At 42.6% G+C, this 23,458-nt stretch overlaps 1 protein-coding gene across 1 annotated transcript in view; it reads right to left on the minus strand.

The window, feature by feature from the left end:
• Positions 1 to 206: 206 nt before the first annotated feature.
• The window catches only part of dele1 (DAP3 binding cell death enhancer 1), a 36,477-nt gene continuing 13,225 nt past the window's right edge, over positions 207 to 23,458 (minus strand). Inside the window, exons 3-12 of the mRNA XM_084331881.1 lie at positions 22,599 to 22,701; positions 21,735 to 21,885; positions 21,273 to 21,485; positions 19,511 to 19,596; positions 18,225 to 18,315; positions 13,686 to 13,828; positions 11,724 to 11,882; positions 3,260 to 3,352; positions 2,778 to 2,931; positions 207 to 2,543 (exon numbers count right to left, since the gene is read on the minus strand). Coding sequence (XP_084188007.1) covers positions 2,287 to 2,543; positions 2,778 to 2,931; positions 3,260 to 3,352; positions 11,724 to 11,882; positions 13,686 to 13,828; positions 18,225 to 18,315; positions 19,511 to 19,596; positions 21,273 to 21,485; positions 21,735 to 21,885; positions 22,599 to 22,701 — 1,450 coding nt within the window. The 3' untranslated portion in view covers positions 207 to 2,286. The remainder of the gene's footprint in view (positions 2,544 to 2,777; positions 2,932 to 3,259; positions 3,353 to 11,723; positions 11,883 to 13,685; positions 13,829 to 18,224; positions 18,316 to 19,510; positions 19,597 to 21,272; positions 21,486 to 21,734; positions 21,886 to 22,598; positions 22,702 to 23,458) is intronic.

The following is a 23,458-nucleotide window of genomic DNA, read 5'->3' on the forward strand; positions in this document are numbered from 1 at the left end:
TCGGGCCGTGTTCTGTAGCGCCGAAGAAGAAGAAGCGGGGAAAACAGTGGAATATTTTGTCTCAAAATTCTGTCCGTAACTCCAAGTAGATCAAGGCGGGCCAGCTCTGAAGGAGGAGTCAGCGGGTCCACAGAATCACAAAGTATGTTGGACAATACAATGAGTAAACGGCAACAGTGAAGAACAGTTAGCCAAAACAAACAAGATGTTCATAGAAGAGACTTGGTTTATTGGCGTCACCCTGTGTGTTTAACAGCAGTGCATTTCTAAGAGTACGGTGACTGAGGTACAACAGCTCATAACTCATTCACATGACCATGTAAGAAGGCAACAGACTGGAGAGACAACCAGACATTATCCCCATGCTACAAACACTCTCAAAAAACACCTACGGGAGACTGCAATTCGAAACTGTACTGTACTGTACTGTACCCATTCTGCAATCTGTTAATAAAGTTTTCAATCAATCAATCACATCCTTTCACCGTTTTCTTTTAGTAAAAACAGCCCTTTGAGAGATTATTCAGATATTTATATTCATATCAATTAGATATTTACCTTTGGAATATGACAATGATAATAATTACCGTCTATTCTATTACACTATTTTATTGCACTGCACTATTTTACTCTGTCTATTACAGGTTCAAACTGTCAGGTATTAAACTGTGTGGGTATCAAGCAGGCTTTAAAACTGTGTAGGACCCAGGCCTAGAACTGCACCCCGAGAAGGAGGTTCAAAGGGTCAAAGTGGGTATCAAACAGGAGGGAAGACTGTCCGGTTTTAAACTGTGAATACCAAACAGGTAAAGACGACTTTAAACTGTTAAACAGTAATCCAGAACAATTTTATTGCACTGTAAAAAACTGATTGTATATGTCTGCACTACTTATTGCACTGTCTATTCCATCTTACTCTTTTTATTATTGTCTATTTTTTAAACTGAATCAAAGCATAAACCTGTTGGGATGTTAGATCCTAATGTGAAAAACTGATTTTATATGTCTGCATTAAGTGCTCATTTTATGCCTGTCTTTGTTCTGTTGTGAAGCACTTTGAGCTGCAATTTTTGTATGAAGGTGCTATACAAATAAAGTGTATCATTATTATTAATAATGTCAAGCACATAATCAGTCATTTTCTTGCTAATTTGGCATTAGCATTAACCTTTATAGTAGAGCAAAACAAATAATAAGCGTTTAAGTCCAGTCACCACCAGATATACTTTCCAATGACAACCAACCCTCCTAGATCCACTAGACACTACGATCCCAGTCTTCAATGACAACCCACCCTGGGGCCTAGAGACACTACGATCCCAGTCTTCAATGACAACCCACGCTGGGGCCTAGAGACACTACGATCCCAGTCTTCAATGACAACCCACGCTGGGGCCTAGAGACACTACGATCCCAGTCTTCAATGACAACCCACGCTGGGGCCTAGAGACACTACGATCCCAGTCTTCAATGACAACCCACCCTGGGGCCTAGAGACACTACGATCCCAGTCTTCAATGACAACCCACCCTGGGGCCTAGAGACACTACGATCCCAGTCGCCAATGACAACCCACTCTGGGGCCTAGAGACACTACGATCCCAGTCTTCAATGACAACCCACCCTGGGGCCTAGAGACACTACGATCCCAGTCTTCAATGACAACCCACCCTGGGGCCTAGAGACACTACGATCCCAGTCTTCAATGACAACCCACCCTGGGGCCTAGAGACACTACGATCCCAGTCTTCAATGATAACCCACCCTGGGGCCTAGAGACACTACGATCCCAGTCTTCAATGACAACCCACTCTGGGGCCTAGAGACACTACGAACCCAGTCTTCAATGACAACCCACCCTGGGACCTAGAGACACTACGATCCCAGTCTTCAATGACAACCCACCCTGGGACCTAGAGACAATACGATCCCAGTTCCCTTCTCATGGGGCAGCTTATATTACTGGGGGAGTGGGTAAGAGCAACACTGTTATGTATATAGGATCAGAAAATCCTGAAGAATGTCTTGTTATACAAAACCTATGAAAATAAAGTCCACAAGCATCTTTCATAAATATAAAAACACACATCCTCACCCTCAACACGTTAACATGATGAGATACATACACAAATCCATTCGTAAGTGCGGCAGCAGTTATCTTGGTAACAACCATGTAAAAAAAAAAACTTTACCTCTTGACCCTCACCGTCTTGGTGATTCTTCAGGCCACAATACATACAAGTGTAAATATTATTCTTTCAGCTTGGCTGGTGCCGACATGGCTGACTATCCTAGGGTCCATTGGCAGCGGCCTCCCACTGAACCAGGAGCCTGTGAGTGGAGGTGGAGAGCGATGCAGGAGAGGGGTAGAGAGCAGGAGCCCAGGCTCCCGGTGCTCCGGGAGTGGCTCAGGGAGAAGGGAAGGGGAGGGGGTAGCAAGGAGGGGGGGGCAGGGGCGGGGCCGGCCAGGGAGGACGGTGGCTGATGTAGGCTGTCCGACGCAGAGAAACACGGAGCTGAACGGATGGAGCGCAAGACACCATCTTCATGGAGAAGGAAGGAGAGGGAGAGAGAAGTCAATCGCTTTTCCAATATTGCATTTGGTGGCATCATTAATAGATATGCATAATAGACAGTTCTGACGCCATTACAGATTCTACCTTTAATGTTAGGCTGAGGGGTTATGCAATGAATGGGAGGGGTTATGCAATGAATGTAACTGAATGGGAGGGATAAACTGTGTGTGTGTGTGTGCGTGTGTGTGTGCATGTCCTTACCCTCCGCACCACAGGGTGGCCTCAGTAAACTCTGGGCACGGCTGTTTCCTGCTTGTGCAGCCTCTTTGTAGAAGCCCACTGCTCTCCTGAGGTTCTGCTGCACCCCAAAGCCACTCTCGTAACACTGACCTAGGAACAGCATCGCCGTGTCGTCCTGTACAAATGCACAGACAAAACTGGTAGGTACGGACCTAGGACCAGCAGGGCCGTGTCCTGCTCTACAAATGCACACAGACAAAATGTGTTGGTAACATACATTAGGGATGCACTTTCACTGACCGTTAATGATTGAGATAAGAGTACATTTTTCTCCATTAGAGAGACCTAACATGCATTTGTGAAATGCATAACATTTGTGACATTAATACTCACAGCTCTTGGTATTAGTTTATAGTGCAGGGGAAATGCTCTGATGTGGATACCTCATTAGCGGGACACCTTGAGATACAGCCATGACAAATCACTTTGAGAAAATCACTCACGCCTCTCTCTGCTGCCATCTTCAGGTAGTGGACAGACTTGCACCCATCTTTCACTGGCTCCTGTGAGTAAACTGAGCCAAGGTACACCTGCGCCTGGGATGAGAGAGACAGAAGAGGAGAGAGACAGAAGAGGAGAGGAGAGATGGAAGAGGAGAGAGACAGAAGAGGAGAGAGACAGAAGAGGAGAGAGACAGAAGAGGAGAGAGACAGAAGAGGAGAGAGACGGAAGAGGAGAGGAGAGATGGAAGAGGAGAGAGACAGAAGAGGAGAGAGACAGAAGAGGAGAGAGACAGAAGAGGAGAGAGACGGAAGAGGAGAGGAGAGATGGAAGAGGAGAGAGACAGAAGAGGAGAGAGACAGAAGAGGAGAGAGACAGAAGAGGAGAGGAGAGACGGAAGAGGAGAGGAGAGAGACAGAAGAGGAGAGAGACAGAAGAGGAGAGGAGAGACGGAAGAGGAGAGGAGAGAGACAGAAGAGGAGGAGAGATGGAAGAGGAGAGAGACAGAAGAGGAGAGAGACAGAAGAGGAGAGAGACAGAAGAGGAGAGGAGAGACGGAAGAGGAGAGGAGAGAGACAGAAGAGGAGAGAGACAGAAGAGGAGAGGAGAGACGGAAGAGGAGAGGAGAGAGACAGAAGAGGAGAGAGACAGAAGAGGAGAGAGACAGAAGAGGAGAGAGACAGAAGAGGAGAGGGACGGAAGAGGAGAGAGACAGAAGAGGAGAGACAGAAGAGGAGAGGGACGGAAGAGGAGAGACAGAAGAGGAGAGAGACAGAAGAGGAGAGGAGAGACAGAAGAGGAGAGGGACGGAAGAGGAGAGAGACAGAAGAGGAGAGAGACAGAAGAGGAGAGGGACGGAAGAGGAGAGACAGAAGAGGAGAGAGACAGAAGAGGAGAGGAGAGACAGAAGAGGAGAGGGACGGAAGAGGAGAGAGACAGAAGAGGAGAGGGACGGAAGAGGAGAGACAGAAGAGGAGAGAGACAGAAGAGGAGAGAGACAGAAGAGGAGAGGAGAGACGGAAGAGGAGAGAGACAGAAGAGGAGAGAGACAGAAGAGGAGAGGGACGGAAGAGGAGAGGGACGGAAGAGGAGAGACAGAAGAGGAGAGGGACGGAAGAGGAGAGACAGAAGAGGAGAGGGACGGAAGAGGAGAGAGACGGAGAGGAGAGAGACGGAAGAGAAGAGGAGAGAGACAGAAGAGGAGAGGGAAGAGGAGAGGGACGGAAGAGGAGAGACAGAAGAGGGACGGAAGAGGAGAGGGACGGAAGAGGAGGAGAGACAGAAGAGGAAGCGGAAGAGGAGAGAGAGACAGGAAGAGGAGAGGAGACAGAAGAGAGAGGGGAGAAGAAGGGAGAGGAAGAGAGAGAGAGAGACGGAAGAGAAAGAGAGGAGAGAAGGGAGAGAAGAGAAAGGAAAGGAAGGAAGGAGAGGAGCGATAGAAGAGGAGAGGAGAGAGACGGAAGAGGAGAGGAGGAGAGGAGAGATAGAAGAGGAGAGGAGAGAGACGGAAGAGAAGAGGAGAGAGACAGAATAGGAGAGGAGAGGAGAGACAGAAGAGGAGAGGAGAGAGACGGAAGAGAAGAGAGAGACGGAAGAGGAGAGGAGAGAGACGGAAGAGAACAGAAGGAGAGGAGAGATAGAAGAGGAGAGGAGAGAGACGGAAGAGAACAGGAGGAGAGGAGAGATAGAAGAGGAGAGGAGAGAGACGGGAAGAGGAGAGGAGAGAGACGGAAGAGAACAGAAGGAGAGGAGAGATAGAAGAGGAGAGGAGAGAGACGGAAAGAGGAAGATGCACCAAATAGATATTGTGAACAATGGGTTTCATACTGCAGATAACATCAAATATGTACATAGCTCAGGTAGTGATGTATAGCTCAGGTAGTGATGTATAGCTCAGGTAGTGATTATAGCTCAGGTAGTGATGTATAGCTCAGGTAGTGATGTATAGCTCAGGTAGTGATGTATAGTGATGTATAGCTCAGGTAGTGATGTATAGTGATGTATAGCTCAGGTAGTGATGTATAGTGATGTATAGCTCAGGTAGTGATGTATAGTGATGTATAGCTCAGGTAGTGATGTATAGTGATTAGGGATGTCCGATATTATCGGCCGACCGATATTATCGGCCGATATCGGCAGTAAAATGTGATATCGGAAAATATCATATCGGCAGTAAAATGTGATATCGGAAAATATCGGTATCGGGAAAAAAAAACAATAACAATAACAATAACAATATATATATATTTTTTTAACATTTATTTAACCTTTATTTACCCAGGCAAGCAAGTAAGAACCAATTCTTATTTTATTTATTGTCAAAAGTATGCATGTTGGTTTAATTCAACAACAAGAGATATGTAATGTTAATTTTTACTTTTTTAATGATCATATTTTGCACAGATAATGCTTACATTTAGAAAGCCTTTTGAATGCATCCAGTGAAATTATTAGTTACCTGAAATTATTCAGTTTTTTTGGGGGGAAACCCTGCATATATCGGTATCGGTTGATATCGGTATCGGTATCGGAAATTAAGAGTTGGACAATATCGGAATATCGGTATCGGTAAAAAAGCCAATATCGAGCATCCCTAATAGTGATGTATAGCTCAGGTAGTGATGTATAGCTCAGGTAGTGATGTATAGTGATGTATAGCTCAGGTAGTGATGTATAGCTCAGGTAGTGATGTATAGTGATGTATAGCTCAGGTAGTGATGTATAGCTCAGGTAGTGATGTATAGCTCAGGTAGTGATGAATAGTGATGTATAGCTCAGGTAGTGATGTATAGCTCAGGTAGTGATGTATAGCTCAGGTAGTGATGTATAGCTCAGGTAGTGATGAATAGTGATGTATAGCTCAGGTAGTGATATATAGTGATGTATAGCTCAGGTAGTGATGTATAGCTCAGGTAGTGATTATAGCTCAGGTAGTGATGTATAGCTCAGGTAGTGATGTATAGCTCAGGTAGTGATGTATAGTGATGTATAGCTCAGGTAGTGATGTATAGCTCAGGTAATGATATATAGTGATGTATAGCTCAGGTAGTGATGTATAGCTCAGGTAGTGATGTATAGCTCAGGTAGTGATGTATAGCTCAGATAGTGATGTATAGCTCAGGTAGTGATGAATAGTGATGTATAGCTCAGGTAGTGATGTATAGCTCAGGTAGTGATGTATAGCTCAGGTAGTGATGTATAGTGATGTATAGCTCAGGTAGTGATGTATAGCTCAGGTAGTGATGTATAGCTCAGGTAGTGATGTATAGCTCAGGTAGTGATGTATAGCTCAGGTAGTGATGTATAGTGATGTATAGCTCAGGTAGTGATGTATAGCTCAGGTAGTGATGTATAGTGATGTATAGCTCAGGTAGTGATGTATAGCTCAGGTAGTGATGTATAGTGATGTATAGCTCAGGTAGTGATGTATAGCTCAGGTAGTGATGTATAGCTCAGGTAGTGATGAATAGTGATGTATAGCTCAGGTAATGATGTATAGCTCAGGTAGTGATGTATAGCTCAGGTAGTGATGTATAGCTCAGGTAGTGATGAATAGTGATTATAGCTCAGGTAGTGATGTATAGTGATGTATAGCTCAGGTAGTGATGAATAGTGATGTATAGCTCAGGTAGTGATGTATAGCTCAGGTAGTGATGTATAGCTCAGGTAGTGATGTATAGCTCAGGTAGTGATGTATAGCTCAGGTAGTGATGTATAGCTCAGGTAGTGATGTATAGCTCAGGTAGTGATGAATAGTGATGTATAGCTCAGGTAGTGATGTATAGCTCAGGTAGTGATGTATAGCTCAGGTAGTGATGAATAGTGATGTATAGCTCAGGTAGTGATGAATAGTGATTATAGCTCAGGTAGTGATGTATAGCTCAGGTAGTGATGTATAGCTCAGGTAGTGATGTATAGCTCAGGTAGTGATGTATAGCTCAGGTAATGATGTATAGCTCAGGTAGTGATTATAGCTCAGGTAGTGATGTATAGTGATTATAGCTCAGGTAGTGATTATAGCTCAGGTAGTGATGTATAGTGATGTATAGCTCAGGTTAGGGCTGGGCGATACGGCCTCTAAATGATATCACAATATTTGTTGGCTATGTCACAATACACATCACGATATTTTGACATTTCCTCTAAAGCCCTTAAAAATGCTTGAATACCTTTGAAGCCTACAGTCACGCCAACATGACGATTAAAATAGTCCCTGCAACATATGTCTGCATTAAACCATGAAGATGCTTTCAAAAATAATTTAATTAAACATTTCTAAAAATCTAAAAGAATAGTCTACTGACACACTAATACAGAAAAATGTTTATTAACATCCAAGACAATTTATATAAATACTCTTTCTTGGGTGCCTAAGACTTTTGCACAGTACTGTTTTCTATCCACTTTAGCCAAAAATACACATACACTACTGGAGAAAATAATAATCTTGTAACCAAGGAATGGTCCGCCTATACTTTTAATATATAGTCATATAAAATCACGGGAGACTTGATAGCTTGGACTTATGATTTTTATTATCAGCAATGTTATAACATCCTACTGGTAAACAAAACACTGTAAACGTGTGTGCATCATCATCATATATATATTTACTCTTTAACACTTTAATCGCCGATGACGTGTTTAGACGTCATTCCTCGCCATGCTCATTCTGCCGAAGACGCCGTAACTCGTCTTTGATATCAATAATTCAAAAATCTGTGATCGAAATCATATTTCTCCTCCGGAGACATGAGATGTACTGGTGAGCTAAACTCAACTGTCTAACGGTTCGTGAGCGCCATCTGGTGGCCGATCGGCAGATCGGCCAACAGGGAGGGGCGCGCCAAACAGGAAGTGCTCATCCATAATCCGTCCGGGCACTCGCGATCGGTAGCCGGACTCCATCTCAACACACTGGATAATCAATCGCTCGCCCTAACTCAATAAACAACGTTATTTGGACGTATATAGTATTATACAACCTGGAAATGGTTCATCAGGATCAACATCCCATAATCGAAAACTGTCTACTCCACGCTGATCGTCCAACGGCGCGAGGAAGATATGGTAAGATCCAGCGTTATTTTCTAACGTATTCTATACTAACTGATCTGATGATCATATGACCCACACTAGATGAATGGTATAACGTTGCCCACGGAATTATAAACGCCCCCTCGCCCATCCGGTCAATATCAGATGATACGTAGTAACTTCTAGAAGTACCTCCAGTTAAAAATTTTCATCTGGCAACGATCGCTACCAAACTGTATTTGATCATCAATATAATACATTTGGAGCTATAAATCAAGTTCTGGAGAAAGCTGCAGAAAACAATAAAAACATACTTATACTTTAGACCATATTTTAGTATGAATATGTGAATGAAAAAGTATATCGTTGCTACACCCTGAACAATGGATATAGGACATTGAATGGGCCATAATAATGGCAATTTAGCAATAGAATTTAAAAAGTTATAGCCCTGCAAAGAAGGGGAACTTCTCCATAGACAAATAGAGCTGGCTAGGGATGGTCAATTATGAATTTGAACCATGGCGATCAAAGTGTTAATTGCATGAAACATTATTAAGTATTCTCTTATGCTGCATGGTGCCCTACTACCTACTCGACTCGGTAGTACCCCCCATAGATTAGATAGATATAAAGACGGTACCCCCCCCTCCCCCTGTCAGTGTAGCTGGGGCGCCGTGACGTCATCGTCAACGAGACACATGGATTTCGACGCTAGCTAACAAGCTACTGTATGAATTCAGTGCCTTATTAGCTAATTTGCGCTAGCCGCAATGCTAACGGTTAGAACGCGAGGCTACTACCAGTTCATCCACATCGGCGCCTCCATATTCCATTGCCGTTTCTGAATAAAACACGTATGGCTAACGTTTAAACTCGCGAAGCTCTGTCCACTTCTCTCACGCTGTCGTATCCCCGTTCCCTCAAGTAGAGTCCTCCAAACAAACCTGTAGCACCGCCTCTCTGGGTGTGTATGGGCGTGTACATGACGTAGGTTGGGGCGAGTCTGTGTGTATTTTTTTTCTTTGAGGAGAGACGAGAGAGTAGAGCGCTGCGCCAAAGTAAGTAATCTCAACCGCGGCGGCTTATAAACTGATGTGAGGGATTGTGAGGAACATCACGATGTCCACGATACGTTTAAAAAGTGTATAGTTTATGAACTGTACACCCGATATTTATATAATATCGTCATATCGCCCAGCCCTAGCTCAGGTAGTGATTAGTGGTCTGCAAGGGCCTTGAAATGAAGCCCGTGCCCATGACGTTCAGGCCGCGTCTATGCCTTCTACAACGCTGTTCGGTTTCCGGGTTCCTCTGATTGGCCACTGACCTATGCTATTACGCCCCCCTTTACACTCTCGCGCTGTGAAGCGGAAGCGCCAGCGGGGCGAGGCGGTGGTTTCTCCCCGGCTCCGTGCGCCGCTGACTTGGTCCAGCTCCAGCAGCAGCGGCCGTCTTCCGCCTGCGGTATCCTCTCTCCGAGGCGGCTCGTTCTTATTATTATCCCCCATTGTTCAGGTCGACATGGTCGCACAAACACCCGTTGGAGGAGTAGTGGGGGAGAAGAAGAGGAATATTTTTAAATAGCAAGAATTATCGACTGGCAACTCTGTGCTCGTGAGACATGTTAATGTCATGTATGTTGTGTATGTCATAAATGTCAATATGAATTGAAAATGGGGGACCCTGATGTAAACAAGACAAACGTCTTTCTCTGGTCTGCATCCCCTTAACAATTGTTCTCCCCCACTACTCCTCCAACGGGTGTTTGTGCGACCATGTCGACCTGAACAATGGGGGATTAATAAGAACGAGCCGCCTCGGAGAGAGGATACCGCAGGCGGAAGACGGCCGCTGGAGCTGGGCCGAGTCAGCGGCGCACGGAGCCGGGGAGAAACCACCGCCTCGCCCCGCTGGCGCTTCCGCTTCACAGCGCGAGAGTGGGCGATAAGGGGGGCGTGCTAGCGTGCGGTCACGTGAGCTTAGTGGCCAATCAGAGGAACCCGGAAACCGAACAGCGTTGTAGAAGGCATAGACGCGTTCAGGCCCTGCCCGACAATAAGCCCGACTGTAATGCAACATTTGAAGCCCTAGCCAGAATGAAAACCTGAATTCTTTTTTATTTTTATTTGTTTTAAATATTCTAAACACTTAATAAATAAACAAAAGTGAAAATGTCCAATAGGTCTACCTAAATAACAGATGGGCGCATATCGCGCTGAAAACTAACGAAGCATTATCTTATATAGCCAAATATAAATTTTTGTTTTAGATATTCGAAACACTGTTTATATATTAACTTAATAAATAAACAAAAACGAAAATGTCCAATAGGTCTACCTAAATAACGCATATCACGCTGAAAACTAAGAAGCATTATATAGCCCGTTATGCTCTTTCTTATTAGAATGCCGTCTATTCCCAGTGCTGGTGTTAGACTGACTCACACCGCAGCCTCGTAAAACGTATTGAAGGCTATATGGAATCTTCTTTGACACACACACACACGACACAATAGCCAACTCAGTCACTATACAAACAAACAGAAAACAGAAATCAGATTTAGAGCAGAGCAACATTTATATAATGAAAGCACAACAGAACAGGGCAGCGGCGACCCCACACCAGCAAATAATAATAAATCAGACTCACCACTTCGCTGTTGGTGTCAGCAACGCGTTGAACAATGTTAACAAAACTTCGCCAACCGGCTACATACATCCAAGAACAAATTAAAACGTTTGCCAACTGGCTATATGCCAACTTCAAACAACCAATGAACCACTTCGGTCCGGTTCATTTGTTCATCATCCACCTGATGGCTTCATCACCGTTCTACTCTCCTCGAGTTCTCCCTGCGGTAATTATATCCAAATTATCCAGTTAACTTATCCATCTTGACTCCTCAGACACGAGGCTTTCACTCTCTGATGACAGCACTACGTTACGCAAAACAGAAAGTGAAAGCAGCGCGAGGCACGCGCAATGAAAAAAAAATAAAGAAAAGAGGGCGCTGCCCGGCCGAGCCCGAATTATTTATTTAAAAACAAAGCCCTACCCAGCCAGAACCCGTCGGGTCGGGTAGGGCCCCGTCGGGCTCGGGCAGGGATGCAGTGCACTAGTGTAGTGATGTACAGCTCAGGTAGTGATGTATATTGATGTACAGCCCAGGTAGTGCTTTGTCTCCTCATTAAATACTGTCTACGGTTAAACTACCACAGTAATCCATCTAATTTTATAGACCGTCTCTGGTTAAACTACCACAGTGATCCTGTCATCTTGGCCAGGTATCCCTTGCAAAAGAGATATTGTATCTCAATGAGACTTCCTGGTTAAATAAAGGTTAAGAATGTGTACTATTAATATAGGAGTAATTGTGCAGCCCTAATTGATATGATCTGATATGATAACGGTCTGAACCTCTCTTACCTCAGAGACTCCGTCTGCAGAGGCCTGTTCCAGCAGACCGATAGCGGCGTCCAGCTCCTCTTTACTCTGCTGCCCTCTGCTGCCCAGGAGGAGTTTAGCACAGCGGTACTGCGCCTGACTGTGGCCTCCAGCTGCCGCCTGCCTGTAGAAGAGCAGCGCCTGGTGGAGAGGAGGCAGAACACACTATGAAGAAATCATGTACAGTTCATATAGTTTACACACTACTCTCTTAATCGTTTAAATATAACATGAAAAAACAAACAAACCAACAACATACAAAAAGAGCATTTCGTTCAGAAATACTCTAAAAACACCTTGTTTAACGGCATGCTTTCTCTCAATATCAGTAGAATAGTATCATTCATATCAGTATAATTTAGGGCTGACCTTCGATTTTTCTTTTTATTCAAAGCTTCTGGGCCGAGATTCGATTTTAATTCGAAGCTTCGAATTAAACTTCAACTTTAACTTAAACTTTCAACTTTGTCAGTGCTGTAAAGTTTAAACCTTTTTAAATCTTAGACAAACGAAACACTTTGCTTTCATGAAATATTGTAAGCCGTCATTTGAGGCTTTATAAAAGCAGCACAATGAACACAAATCTGTCAGTGCCGAGTCCGACCTCATCTTTAAATAACAAACAGCATTGCTTGTTGTAGTTAACACTTTGGTCGCCAAGGACGCCTTAACTCGTCATTCCCCGCCCCGTCAATTCTGCCAATGACGCCGTAACACGTCATTGAGATCAATATTTCAAAAATCTGTGATCGCAATCATATTTCTCCCCCGGAGACTTGAGATCTACTGTTGATCCCCTCTCAACTCTCCAACGGTTCAAGAGCGCCATCTGGTGGCGGATCGCCCAAACCGGAAACGGAAACTGGTGCTCATCCAAATTTGGTCCGATCACTCGCTATAGGTCCCGGGACTCGAGCGCGACACAATGGATAGCGATCCGTTACCAATAACTCGATAAACAACATGATTTGGACGTATATACTATTATAAACCTGGAGATGGATCGCATATTTCAACATCCCATAATAGGAATATTTTTGCTCCACGCTCATCGCCCAACGGCCCGAGGAGACTGGGGTAAGTTTCAGCGTTTTCTTTTTACCGTGTTCGATACAAACTGCTCTAATGATCATATCACCCACACTAGATGAATCATCTAACGTTGGCCACGGAATTATAAACGACCCCACCCCCCCCCCATCCGGTCAACATCAGATGATAAGTAGTAACTTCTAGAAGCACGTCCATTTGAAATTTTTTATCTCGCGCCGATCGCTATCAAACTGTATTTGATCATCAATATAATGCATTTAGGGCTATAAATCACGTTCTGCAGAATGCTGCAGAAAACGATAAAAACATATTTATACTTTAGACCGTATTTTAGTATGAATATGTGAATGAAAAAGTATAACGTTTCCACATCCTGAACGATAGATAATTGACGTTGAATGGGCCATAGTAATGTCAATTTAGCAATACAATTTAAAAAGTTATAGCCCTGCAAAGAAGGGGAACTTCTCCATAGACAAATAGAGCTGGCAGAGGATGGTATAATGATGTACATACCGGTAAGCCTGGCAAAGAAAGTGTTAACAAAGAGAGGCAGAGTTGATTTTGCACAAAAAAAAAGAAAATATATATATATTTTTTTTAATAATCAAATTTTATTTTCATATTCGAATCCCATGCCCATGGAACGAAGCTTCGAAGTATTTAAGACAGCCCTAGTATCATTCATAGGAGAAATAAAACGTATGCTGTGATTAATTGATCAAATAATCATTGGATGAACATACTACTAATCATTATTATTAGCAGCTGCAGTAGAATATCTTGCATACCGGTATATTATAGTAGAGGAAGCCTATAAATGTATATGAAGTGTGAGACATGGTGTACTGACCACAGAGTCATGAGCTACAGAAATCATTGTCACATCACCTTCTCCCTGTCCCTGCGCGTTCCCCTGCCTTTTTCATAGCAGACCCCGGTGTTGAACTGGGCCTTGCTGTAGCCATGTTGAGCCGAGGCCAGGAAGCAAGAGAAGGCTGCCTGGTAGTCCCCGGTCTTAGCACTCTCTAGACCTGGAGGTGTTAGCAGCACAGAGACAGAACACATTAGAAACACTCTCTAGACCTGGAGGTGATTTTATAGTAGTATAGCAATATGCGATTAGGGTTGGGTAACAGGCTGGCCAGATAGTGTTGATATTTGAAACGTAAAAAAAAATATATATACATCATGTATACATAATAAATGTATACATGATGAGGTTTGGGAGAGGGAGGTAGGGAGGGGTCTATAGACCTGAACATATTATAAACACAGAGACAGAACACATTATAAACACTCTCTAGACCTGGAAGTATTATAACAGAGACAGAACTCGAATCAAATCAAATGTATTTGTAAGGCCCGACAACACACGTTAATGTCCCCATGGGCCGGACACGTCTTCTTTAAACAAGTCAAGAAGAAACATCACAATATACAACATAGAACACAATATACACAATACACAATATAGAACACACTATAAACACTCTCTAGACCTAGAAGTATTATAACACAGAGACATAACACATTATAAACACTCTATAGACCTGGAAGTATTATAACACAGAGACATAACACATTATAAACACTATAGACCTGGAAGATAACACTAGGGCTGACCTTCGAATTTTTTTTTGGAATTCGAAGCTTCGGGGCCGAGATTCGATTTTAATTCGAAGCTTCGAGATTTAAAAAAATATATATATATAATAATAATAATAAATTATAAAATAAATAATAATAATAATAATAATAATAAAAAAAAACGTTGCTTTCATGAAACATTGTAAGCAGTCATTTGAGGCTTTATAAAAGCAGCACAATGAACACAAATCTGTCAGTGCCGAGTCCGACCTCATCTTAAATAACAAACAGCATAAATTGTATTGCTAAATTGACATTACTATGGCCCATTCAACATCGATTAGCTATCGTTCAGGGTGTAGGAACGTTTTTTACTTTTTCATTCACACATTCATACAAAAATATGGTCTAGAGCAGTGTTTCTCAAAGTGTGGGGCGCGCCCCCCGAGGGGGGCGCAGAGGCATGACAGGGGGGCCTTGAGATTATAAAAAAAAAAAAAAATTACAATTATTTTTGGATTACAGAAAATTATCACTAAAGTGTTATCTGTTGCAGCTGCACTGTTCTCCATGAAAATACCATATTTTGATACGTTTGACCATTTCTCAAAATCTGAAAATTAATAAAACACAGAAAAGGATCACCAAGTTACTCTGGATAAAAAAAAACTTTACAGACAACATTGAGACAAAGCTTCCTGACACATCTCCATCCAAACACTTGGAAGAGTGTGGTGCTGAGTACCAAGTATCTCATGATGCAGCAGTTAAGGTGTTGATACCATTCAGCACCACATATCTGTGTGAAGCTGGCTTTTCATCCATGACAGCTCTGAAAACAAAATATAGGGCCAAGTTGAGCCTTGAGGATGACATGCATGTTGCCTTGTCAAAGACTGACAGCAATTAAGACTGTTTGCTTATTTCCTATGTTTGCTTTGTAAATTCCCAGTCACTGAGTGAAGATCTGCTGTTTTGCAAATATGTCAAAACAGAGCGACAGCTGATGAGCTCTTCAAAATGATTGACAGTTACCTGACAGAACATGGACTGAAATGGGAGAACTGTGTGGGCTTTTGCTCTGACGGTGCGCAGGCCATGGCAGGGAAAAGGAGGGGGCTACAGGCGCTCATCAACTGTAAATTCACAGAGGCGCTAGTGTCAAGATAGCTTAGCCCTGAGCTGAATGAGGTTTTGACAGAAGTTATAAACGTGGTAAATTTAATCAAAACCCGACCCCTGAAAGCGCGCCTGTTCTCTGCGCTGTGTGAGGAGATGGGAGCTGACCATTCTGCAGTGCTGTTTCACAGCGAGGCAAGGTGGCTCTCGCGAGAGAAGGTGTTGTCGCGAGTCTTTGAACTACGAGAGGAGATTCGGGTGTTCTTGGAGGAGAGCATGCAAGAAGCTGCAAGCAAGTTCAATGATGAACAATTTCTGATAAAGTATCTCTCTATCTACAGCACCTGCTGATTTCAGCTCTGCTGAAGAGGAGCAACTCGTCGAAATGACCTCTGACTCCACCCTGAGGCTGAGGTTTACAGCTCAGACAGTGAGTGAATTCTGGCTTGGTGTGGAGAAGTTACAAAATGTCTCTATTTTTGAAAAAGCAGTCTTGAGTGTCCATTGAATTGTATTGCAATGTTACAAGATGTCTATTTTTGAAAAAGCAGTCTTGAGTGTCTATTGAATTGTATTGCAATGTTACAAGATGTCTCTATTTTTTTTAAAGCAGTCTTGAGTGTCCATTGAATTGTATTGCAATGTTACAAGATGTCTCTATTTAAAAAAAGAAAGGGGTCGTTTATAATGCAATGACCGACGTTAAATGTTTCATGTAGTATGGGTGATATATTGATCATAGCAGTTTGTATGGATAATAATAATCAAAAACGCTGAAACTCACCGCAGCTTCCTCGTAGCGATGGGGGATGATACTGGAGCAAAAGATCGCTATTATGGGATGTTGATCTAGGCGAACGATTTCCGGGTTGTATAATACTATATACGTCCAAATAATGTTGTTTATCGAGTTATGGCAACGGATTGATTATCCAGTGTGGCCAATCACGTGATTTTCCGAAGATCGGGATCGAAAAAAAATTCAAATAAAAAAAGTTATTTTTTTAGTTTTTTTTTTTAACAAACATGACCATGTTCACGTCTTAAACTCATACTGAGGCCTTAGTTTTGGTTTTAAATTGCATATCATCATTCATTTATTTATTGTCACACAGAGCAGAAGAATTTTGCCAAAACAAACCAATAGCATCCAGCTGCAGAACGGCAGACCAGCCACACTCTCAGACCCAAACGCATTTCCTTTGATTTAATTATACATCAAATGATTTATGTCAAGGATTGCAATGCCTCGCTTGAATGAAGTTAACTTTTCACCTGGATAACGTCAACATTCAGGGTGAATGTAATGTGAGAAATTGGGATAACATTTTTTTTTTTTTTTTTATCGGATCGGGAAAGATTGGTATCGGTAGATACTCAAAATCACATGATCGGGATCGGATCGGGAGCAAAAAAACGTGATCGGGACATCCCTAGTAGTAGCTATTAGCCCTTTATCTCGCCTTCCAGGAAATATCCTAGCCGAAATCCCGTATAACGCTTATATTCACGGCGCTATAAAATGAGAACGTATTGATGATTTTTTTTTCTTCTTTAAGCCATTTTGAAGGGACGGTTTATGGTCTCAATTGACAATGAGAATGGACAGATAGCAATACTATAAAGTATAGATTTAGCTCTACAAACAGCCCCACGTCTGTTTACATTTGCCGGTCCTCTAGAGATTTATTAGACTCATCCCAATGGCCCCGAATGTGTTAAGGGGAGACAAAATAATTATAACTTTTAGAATAATTCATGTTATTATTAGTGCAGCATTTCCGTTTCCTATGTGTGCAGTGCAAGCGCTTTGATTTATTTCCTCACCTGCGTCACTTGTTCTTAGCCCGCATTCTAGATAGCAGTAACTGCACATGACAGGGGTTTAATGTAACAATGGCGGGGCAACAGGGTCTCGTGGTCTTGTATGCAGTGGGCTTGGACTTGGCAGAATGTATTGTTGAAAGTGAAAGATGAGGAGGAGAAGAAGGGGAGCCTGCTCAGCCCAGGGAGAAATGTGTGAAACCTGTGACAGGTCCGTTGTTGTGGAGTGGAAAGAGGAAGACGGTGAATAAAACCATTATGTTGATCACCAAACTCAAGTCAAGAACAGTTTCCACTTCTTACTGTCCAACGGCGAATGCTGTCTAACTATACTTTGAAACGAACTGCTACGTTAGCATTAGCTAGATGTCAAATCATCTCCAACTCATTCTCGCATTCCCTTTACTTCTCACGCTGGACACTAATGCAGGAAACAATCCCACCACTGCCACCAATGTAACCGAGGAATAGTCCGCCTATACTTTCAAACTATAGTCAAATAAAATCACGGGACAATTGATATCTGATCATCAACATAACGGTTTTATTCACCTTCTTCCTCTTTCCACTCCACAACACAACAACGGACCTGTCGCAGCCCTGCAACTCCACCTAATAACGTCAGCATCAATAATAACATAGAACACATTAAATAGCTTACATAAGTCGATTGAGCTAGCACTAACATTAGCTTGTTTTTGTTTAGAAAAAGCCCACGCCAATTTATGAGGCTGTAACTGAGTGGCGAGACTAAGCAAAACATTTTAAATGCTCAGGCCTGTAGTTGACTAAACGAAAAATAGATAAAAGGGTGACTAAATATGATGAAAACGAAAAAGAACATTTGACTAAAATAAAAAATAGCTGATGAAATTAACACTGCCTGTAAGTCATTACCTATAATATTGAGGATGACTGGCACACTGGAGTCAGCCGTGTGTTTGAGGTTCAGCGCTGCTCCTGCCAGCCTCTCCTCCTCTGGGACACTCTGGGAAACACAAAGGGCACTAGAGTGGTTAAGAGCAGCCTCTCTTCCTCTGCAAAACACAAAGGGCACTAGAGCGGTTAACACTTTGAGTGCCAACGACGAGATATCTCGTTTGTTCATGCCGACGGTTCAGTGCCAACGAGAGATCTCGTTTTTTTTTATTCGCGATTTGAATTCATATTTCATCAATCTAGCCTTACGTTACCACTGCAAACTCTCTCTGAGCTCCATTGGGAAAATACCACCCCCTATCGTCTCTCCCTGTGGTACTGCACCCCTTTGGAATGGATTGAATGAAACGCATGGGGGGGGGGGGGGAAATCCTGCTTCCACATTTTACTTCTCAGGCAAGTCACCCGAGACGATATCGGTGTTTCGACCACCCAGCGTTGGATCAATAAACGCAATCGATATTTGGAATGGCGATTAGGAATTGGAATAATCTTTTTGGAGAACATCTGATCTGAGGTAAGGAATCTATTTTACCAGTCTTAGGATAATCAGAGCTTTTTTCACAGAGATATCAACGTGTGCCCTATGTGTGTATGCGTGTGTGTGTGTGCGATCAGGAAATAAGAGAATCGATTTTTCAGCCCGCTTCTATAGTGTGCATAAGTACACATATACCATCGATAATTTAGCGTTTATTTGAAAACTATTCATAAATAGGCCGAAAAATTTCAACATTTTTTGTGTATTCCAGAATATTCCAGTAAAGGGCGTTCATCACAGAATCTTTATATTTTCCTGAAACTTTCAAAAAACGAGTTTTTCAAAATGGTATAAAACGGAAATGAACAGATTAAAAAACTATCCGTTTCGACAATGTTGACTGCAAACAAGTCATTGATAAGCGACGGCCATATTATACACATAGCCATAATTTAAGATGTAGTTTATGCGTTTGCAAATATGAGAGCTCTATCATTGAAGTGGGCGCTGGCACGCAACAGGGTTCTGGGGCACCCGACCTCCGGCACGGAAAGTGTTAAGAGCAGCCGCTCCTCCTCTGGGACACTCTGGGAAACACAAAGGGCACTAGAGTGGTTAAGAGCAGCCGCTCCTCCTCTGGGACGCTCTGGGAAACACAAAGGACACTAGAGTGGATAAGAGCAGCCACTATGCTGAGAAGGGCCCTCTATGAGGGGAAAGGAGAAATACAAAACAAATAAATATAATTAGCATTGAAGCTCACCGGCTCATTGTCTTCAGTGTTTGGTCTGCTGTCCGTCTCTGCTTGTAGGTGTCCAGGAGGACAGGACGCCGAGTGGAACGCTTCCTCTGTGGTTCAAAGAGCAAAGAAATGTCCTTTTGTCACAATATTTTTTGTAAATGTAGATTCTAAGTTCATCTTCAAATCAGTAATTGTACCTTAACTCATTGACTGCCAAAAACTAGTATACTCGCCACTAGCCTCAGAACTGCCTATTCAATGGCAAGCGAACTATTGGAGATTATTATGAAGAGGACAAAATGATCACACATTGGATGATAAGGTGCGTTTACACCAGACTACATTGGACTCAGCACTTCTGATAAATCATAAAAATACTATAGTCAAACCGGCCAAGGAGGTAACGTTCCGTGGTAGTCGCCGCCGGAGTTGAGAGCACTCCAGAGGCAACTGGTACCGGCAATGGCGATCGCAAACTATTGGAGATTATTATAAAAGAGGACAAAACTATCACACTTATGGATGATAAGGTGCGTTTTCACCAGACTATGTTGGATTCTAGTATTTTCAAACAGGCTGTTTGGATGTAATGCTAACGTTATCTGTTGGGCGCTGCCAGGGCCAACTAACATTATTTATTGTTCCTGTTCTGACTCAAGAAAGAGTCTATTTTACCGAACCCCATCATAAAACATGCCTTTGTAATGATCCCAGCATCAGAAAACGATTGTGCGAGGGACCCCCATGGTGGCTTTGTGAATAGAATCATTCTATGTATGGTCATGTTTACCTTTGACCTGGAAATAATATAGGTATCAGGCAAGCAACAAGCACGAAATGCGCACAAAACACATCATACCTCGTGTTCCAGGAAACAAAACTGGATTATTTTGAGACGGGACGATTTCTTTGCATGGGATAGCGCAGGAACGAAGGTATGTAGAAATAAACGGGTTTTTCCCTGTTGGAGTATACATTTCCTTTCAAATGAGCCATACTATTGTCTCCATAGCTATAATATAGAATATACGATGGGTCTGCAAACATCGTGAAAATGGAAAAAAATATATATATGGCGCCAGGGAGTACAGATGGAAAAACAGCGTGGCAGTCACTACTGATATGAATACCCATTGGTAGTTTATAGATATAGAAGAGGTAGATGCTGATATGAATACCTGTTGGTAGTTTATAGATATAGAAGTGGTAGATGCTGATATGAATACCCATTGGTAGTTTATAGATATAGAAGAGTTAGATGCTGATATGAATACCTGTTGGTAGTTTATATATATAGAAGAGGTAGATGCTGATATGAATACCTGTTGGTAGTTTATAGATATAGAATATGGGTAAGTTACTCAATATATGGGATGAAAAAGGACTAAAACATGTTCCCAACTGATAATCAAATTAAGTCATTTGAAAAAATATCCCCAAAATAAAGAACAAATACACAAAAAACATTACATTATTAGATCATAATTTAGTGACTAAACACTTTAATAATTATAACAGAACATTGAATAAATGGACAGTGTATAGGATCCTGCCAAACTTAAACTAGATTGACCTTTAAAACTACAAACTGACTGGTGGAAATAATGTTCCTGGAAAATACAGACTCTATATTTCATTACCCTGGTTATACATGTGAAAATGTTGAAATACAAATAACAATAAACAACAAATAATTATAAAAATAAATGTTGGTTTGGTTGAGCAATGGGGTTTTTGTAATGTGGCTCCTGAACTGGCCATGACTTAAAATAAGTGCACTGACCTGGTTCTTGAGAATCCTGGCTCACGCCTGCTCTCTGGTGGTCAGAGAAGGAACTGTCAGCGGTCAGGTGGTGGTCCTCACTGCTGTTGAGACTGGCATCACTGCTGCTGCTACTGGCCTGAGAGAGAGTCTGTTTCTCTCTCTCTGGCGCCCCCTGCAGACAGAAAACACCTCTCCCTCTGGGCAGGACGGGCAGGACATCCCGTCTAGACACTAGGAGAACATAAAACGTGTCAGTCAAGAGACGCAGTATCAGAATCAGATCATATCATTCAAAATAGCTTTAGCGCCAGGATACACATAAGTGTTAATATTAGTGGTTTATGACTAAGTCAGGGATGTACCGTATCATTTGACAACACATTTTAAGTCTTGTCACAGGTGTTAAAGCAGGTGACTGCTGGTTTAAGATGGTGTTAAAGCAGGTGACTGCTGGTTTAAGATGGCACGGTATGAACTCACAGATCTCTAGCAGGATGCGATAGCCACACTTGTGCAGCACAGAGGCCTCCAGGCCACCAGAGGGCGCTGGGTTTGGACTGGGCTCGCTTCCTGAAGACAGCTGGGAGTGGATCCTCCTGCACATCTGCATGAACAGGATGGTCGCAGCACCCTGGAGACAGTGGAGGACATTTACAACATGATGAACAGGACCATCGCAGCACCCTGGAGACAGTGGAGGACATTTACAACATGATGAACAGGACCATCGCAGCACCCTGGAGACAGTGGAGGACATTTACAACATGATGAACAGGACCATCGCAGCACCCTGGAGACAGTGGAGGACATTTACAACATGATGAACAGGACCATCGCAGCACCCTGGAGACAGTGGAGGACATTTACAACATGATGAACAGGGCCGTTAAGGACCTGTAGGACTGCCAGGTTTCTTCGTTTGGACCCACGGAAATATCAGTAATCATATTTTTTTAAGCGAGAGAAAGAAAAAGGCAGGTGTTTTGAGTTCTCTGTATTTCGGCTGCTCCACGTCGAGCATTTTCAAAAGCCTAGAAAAATAATCTCGTCTTAAAGGAATACGGCAACATTTTGGGAAATCAGCTTACCGTCTTCTCCAGAGAGAGACAAGAAGATACATACCAGTTGCCTCTCTGTGCGTTCAGTAGAAAGCTATCTGGCTGCATGGTAGCCTAGCTTAGCACAATGAATGGAAGCGGACATGGCCGGTTAGCCTTCGGCCATGTCCGCTTCCATTCATTGTGCTAAGCTAGGCTAACGTGCAGCCTGACCAGAAGTAGACCAGTAAGACCACTCTGTTGTCCTGTTGACGTGTGTGTGTGTGTGTGTGTTACCAGGACGTACCCATCCCACAGCGTCCAGGGCCGTGAAACGTCGGAGGTCAGCGTAGCAGAACTGAGACGTCCTTTTCTTCCTCCTCCGCTCTCCATCCTCCCCTTTCTGAGAGCTGACAGACAGACAGATAAGTTATACAGAGACCCTTCACACACACACAGTGCATATGAAATCGCATGGTTTATATAATGATATAATAATAAACTTTATTTGTATAGCACTTTTCATACAGAAGTTGCAGTTCAAAGTGCTTCACAACTAGGGCTGACCTTCAAAGCTTTTTTTGGCAATCGAAGCTTCGGGGCCGAGCTTCGATTTTAATTCGAAGCTTCGAATTCGAAGCCTTTTTTTTTTATATAATTTTTTTTTTCTTCTTTTTTTTGTATCTTATGTTGCGGGACTTGTACAGCACTTTGGTAAACTTTGTTGTTTTTAAATGTGCTCTATAAATAGGGATGGGTACCTTTCACATTTGAACCGATTTGTGAATCGATACCGGTACCCAACGGTACCTTTTTTCGGTACTTTAAAAAAAAAAAAAAAAAAAAAAAAAAAAAAAAAAAATTAATTTTTTTTTTTTTTTACTTTTTTTTACTTTTTTCTTTTCATGTCAACGTTCACACGCACAATATATGCTTACCTAGGATTTGACTTGATTCAACAACAAAGCAGTCGGAGCAATGACAAGCCGAAAACTGTCGAAATTTAATTTACCTACCTCAGTCGTAAAAAAAAATCCAAACTTCAAATAACTACAATTTCGACAGTTTTCGGCTTGTCATTGCTCCGACTGCTTTGTTGTTGAATCAAGTCAAATCCTAGGTAAGCATATATTGTGCGTGTGAACGTTGACATGAAAAGAAAAAAGT

The sequence above is a fragment of the Notolepis coatsorum genome, assembly GCF_963971535.1.
Source record: "Notolepis coatsorum genome assembly, chromosome: 16".
Classification (NCBI taxonomy): Eukaryota; Metazoa; Chordata; class Actinopteri; order Aulopiformes; family Paralepididae; genus Notolepis; species Notolepis coatsorum.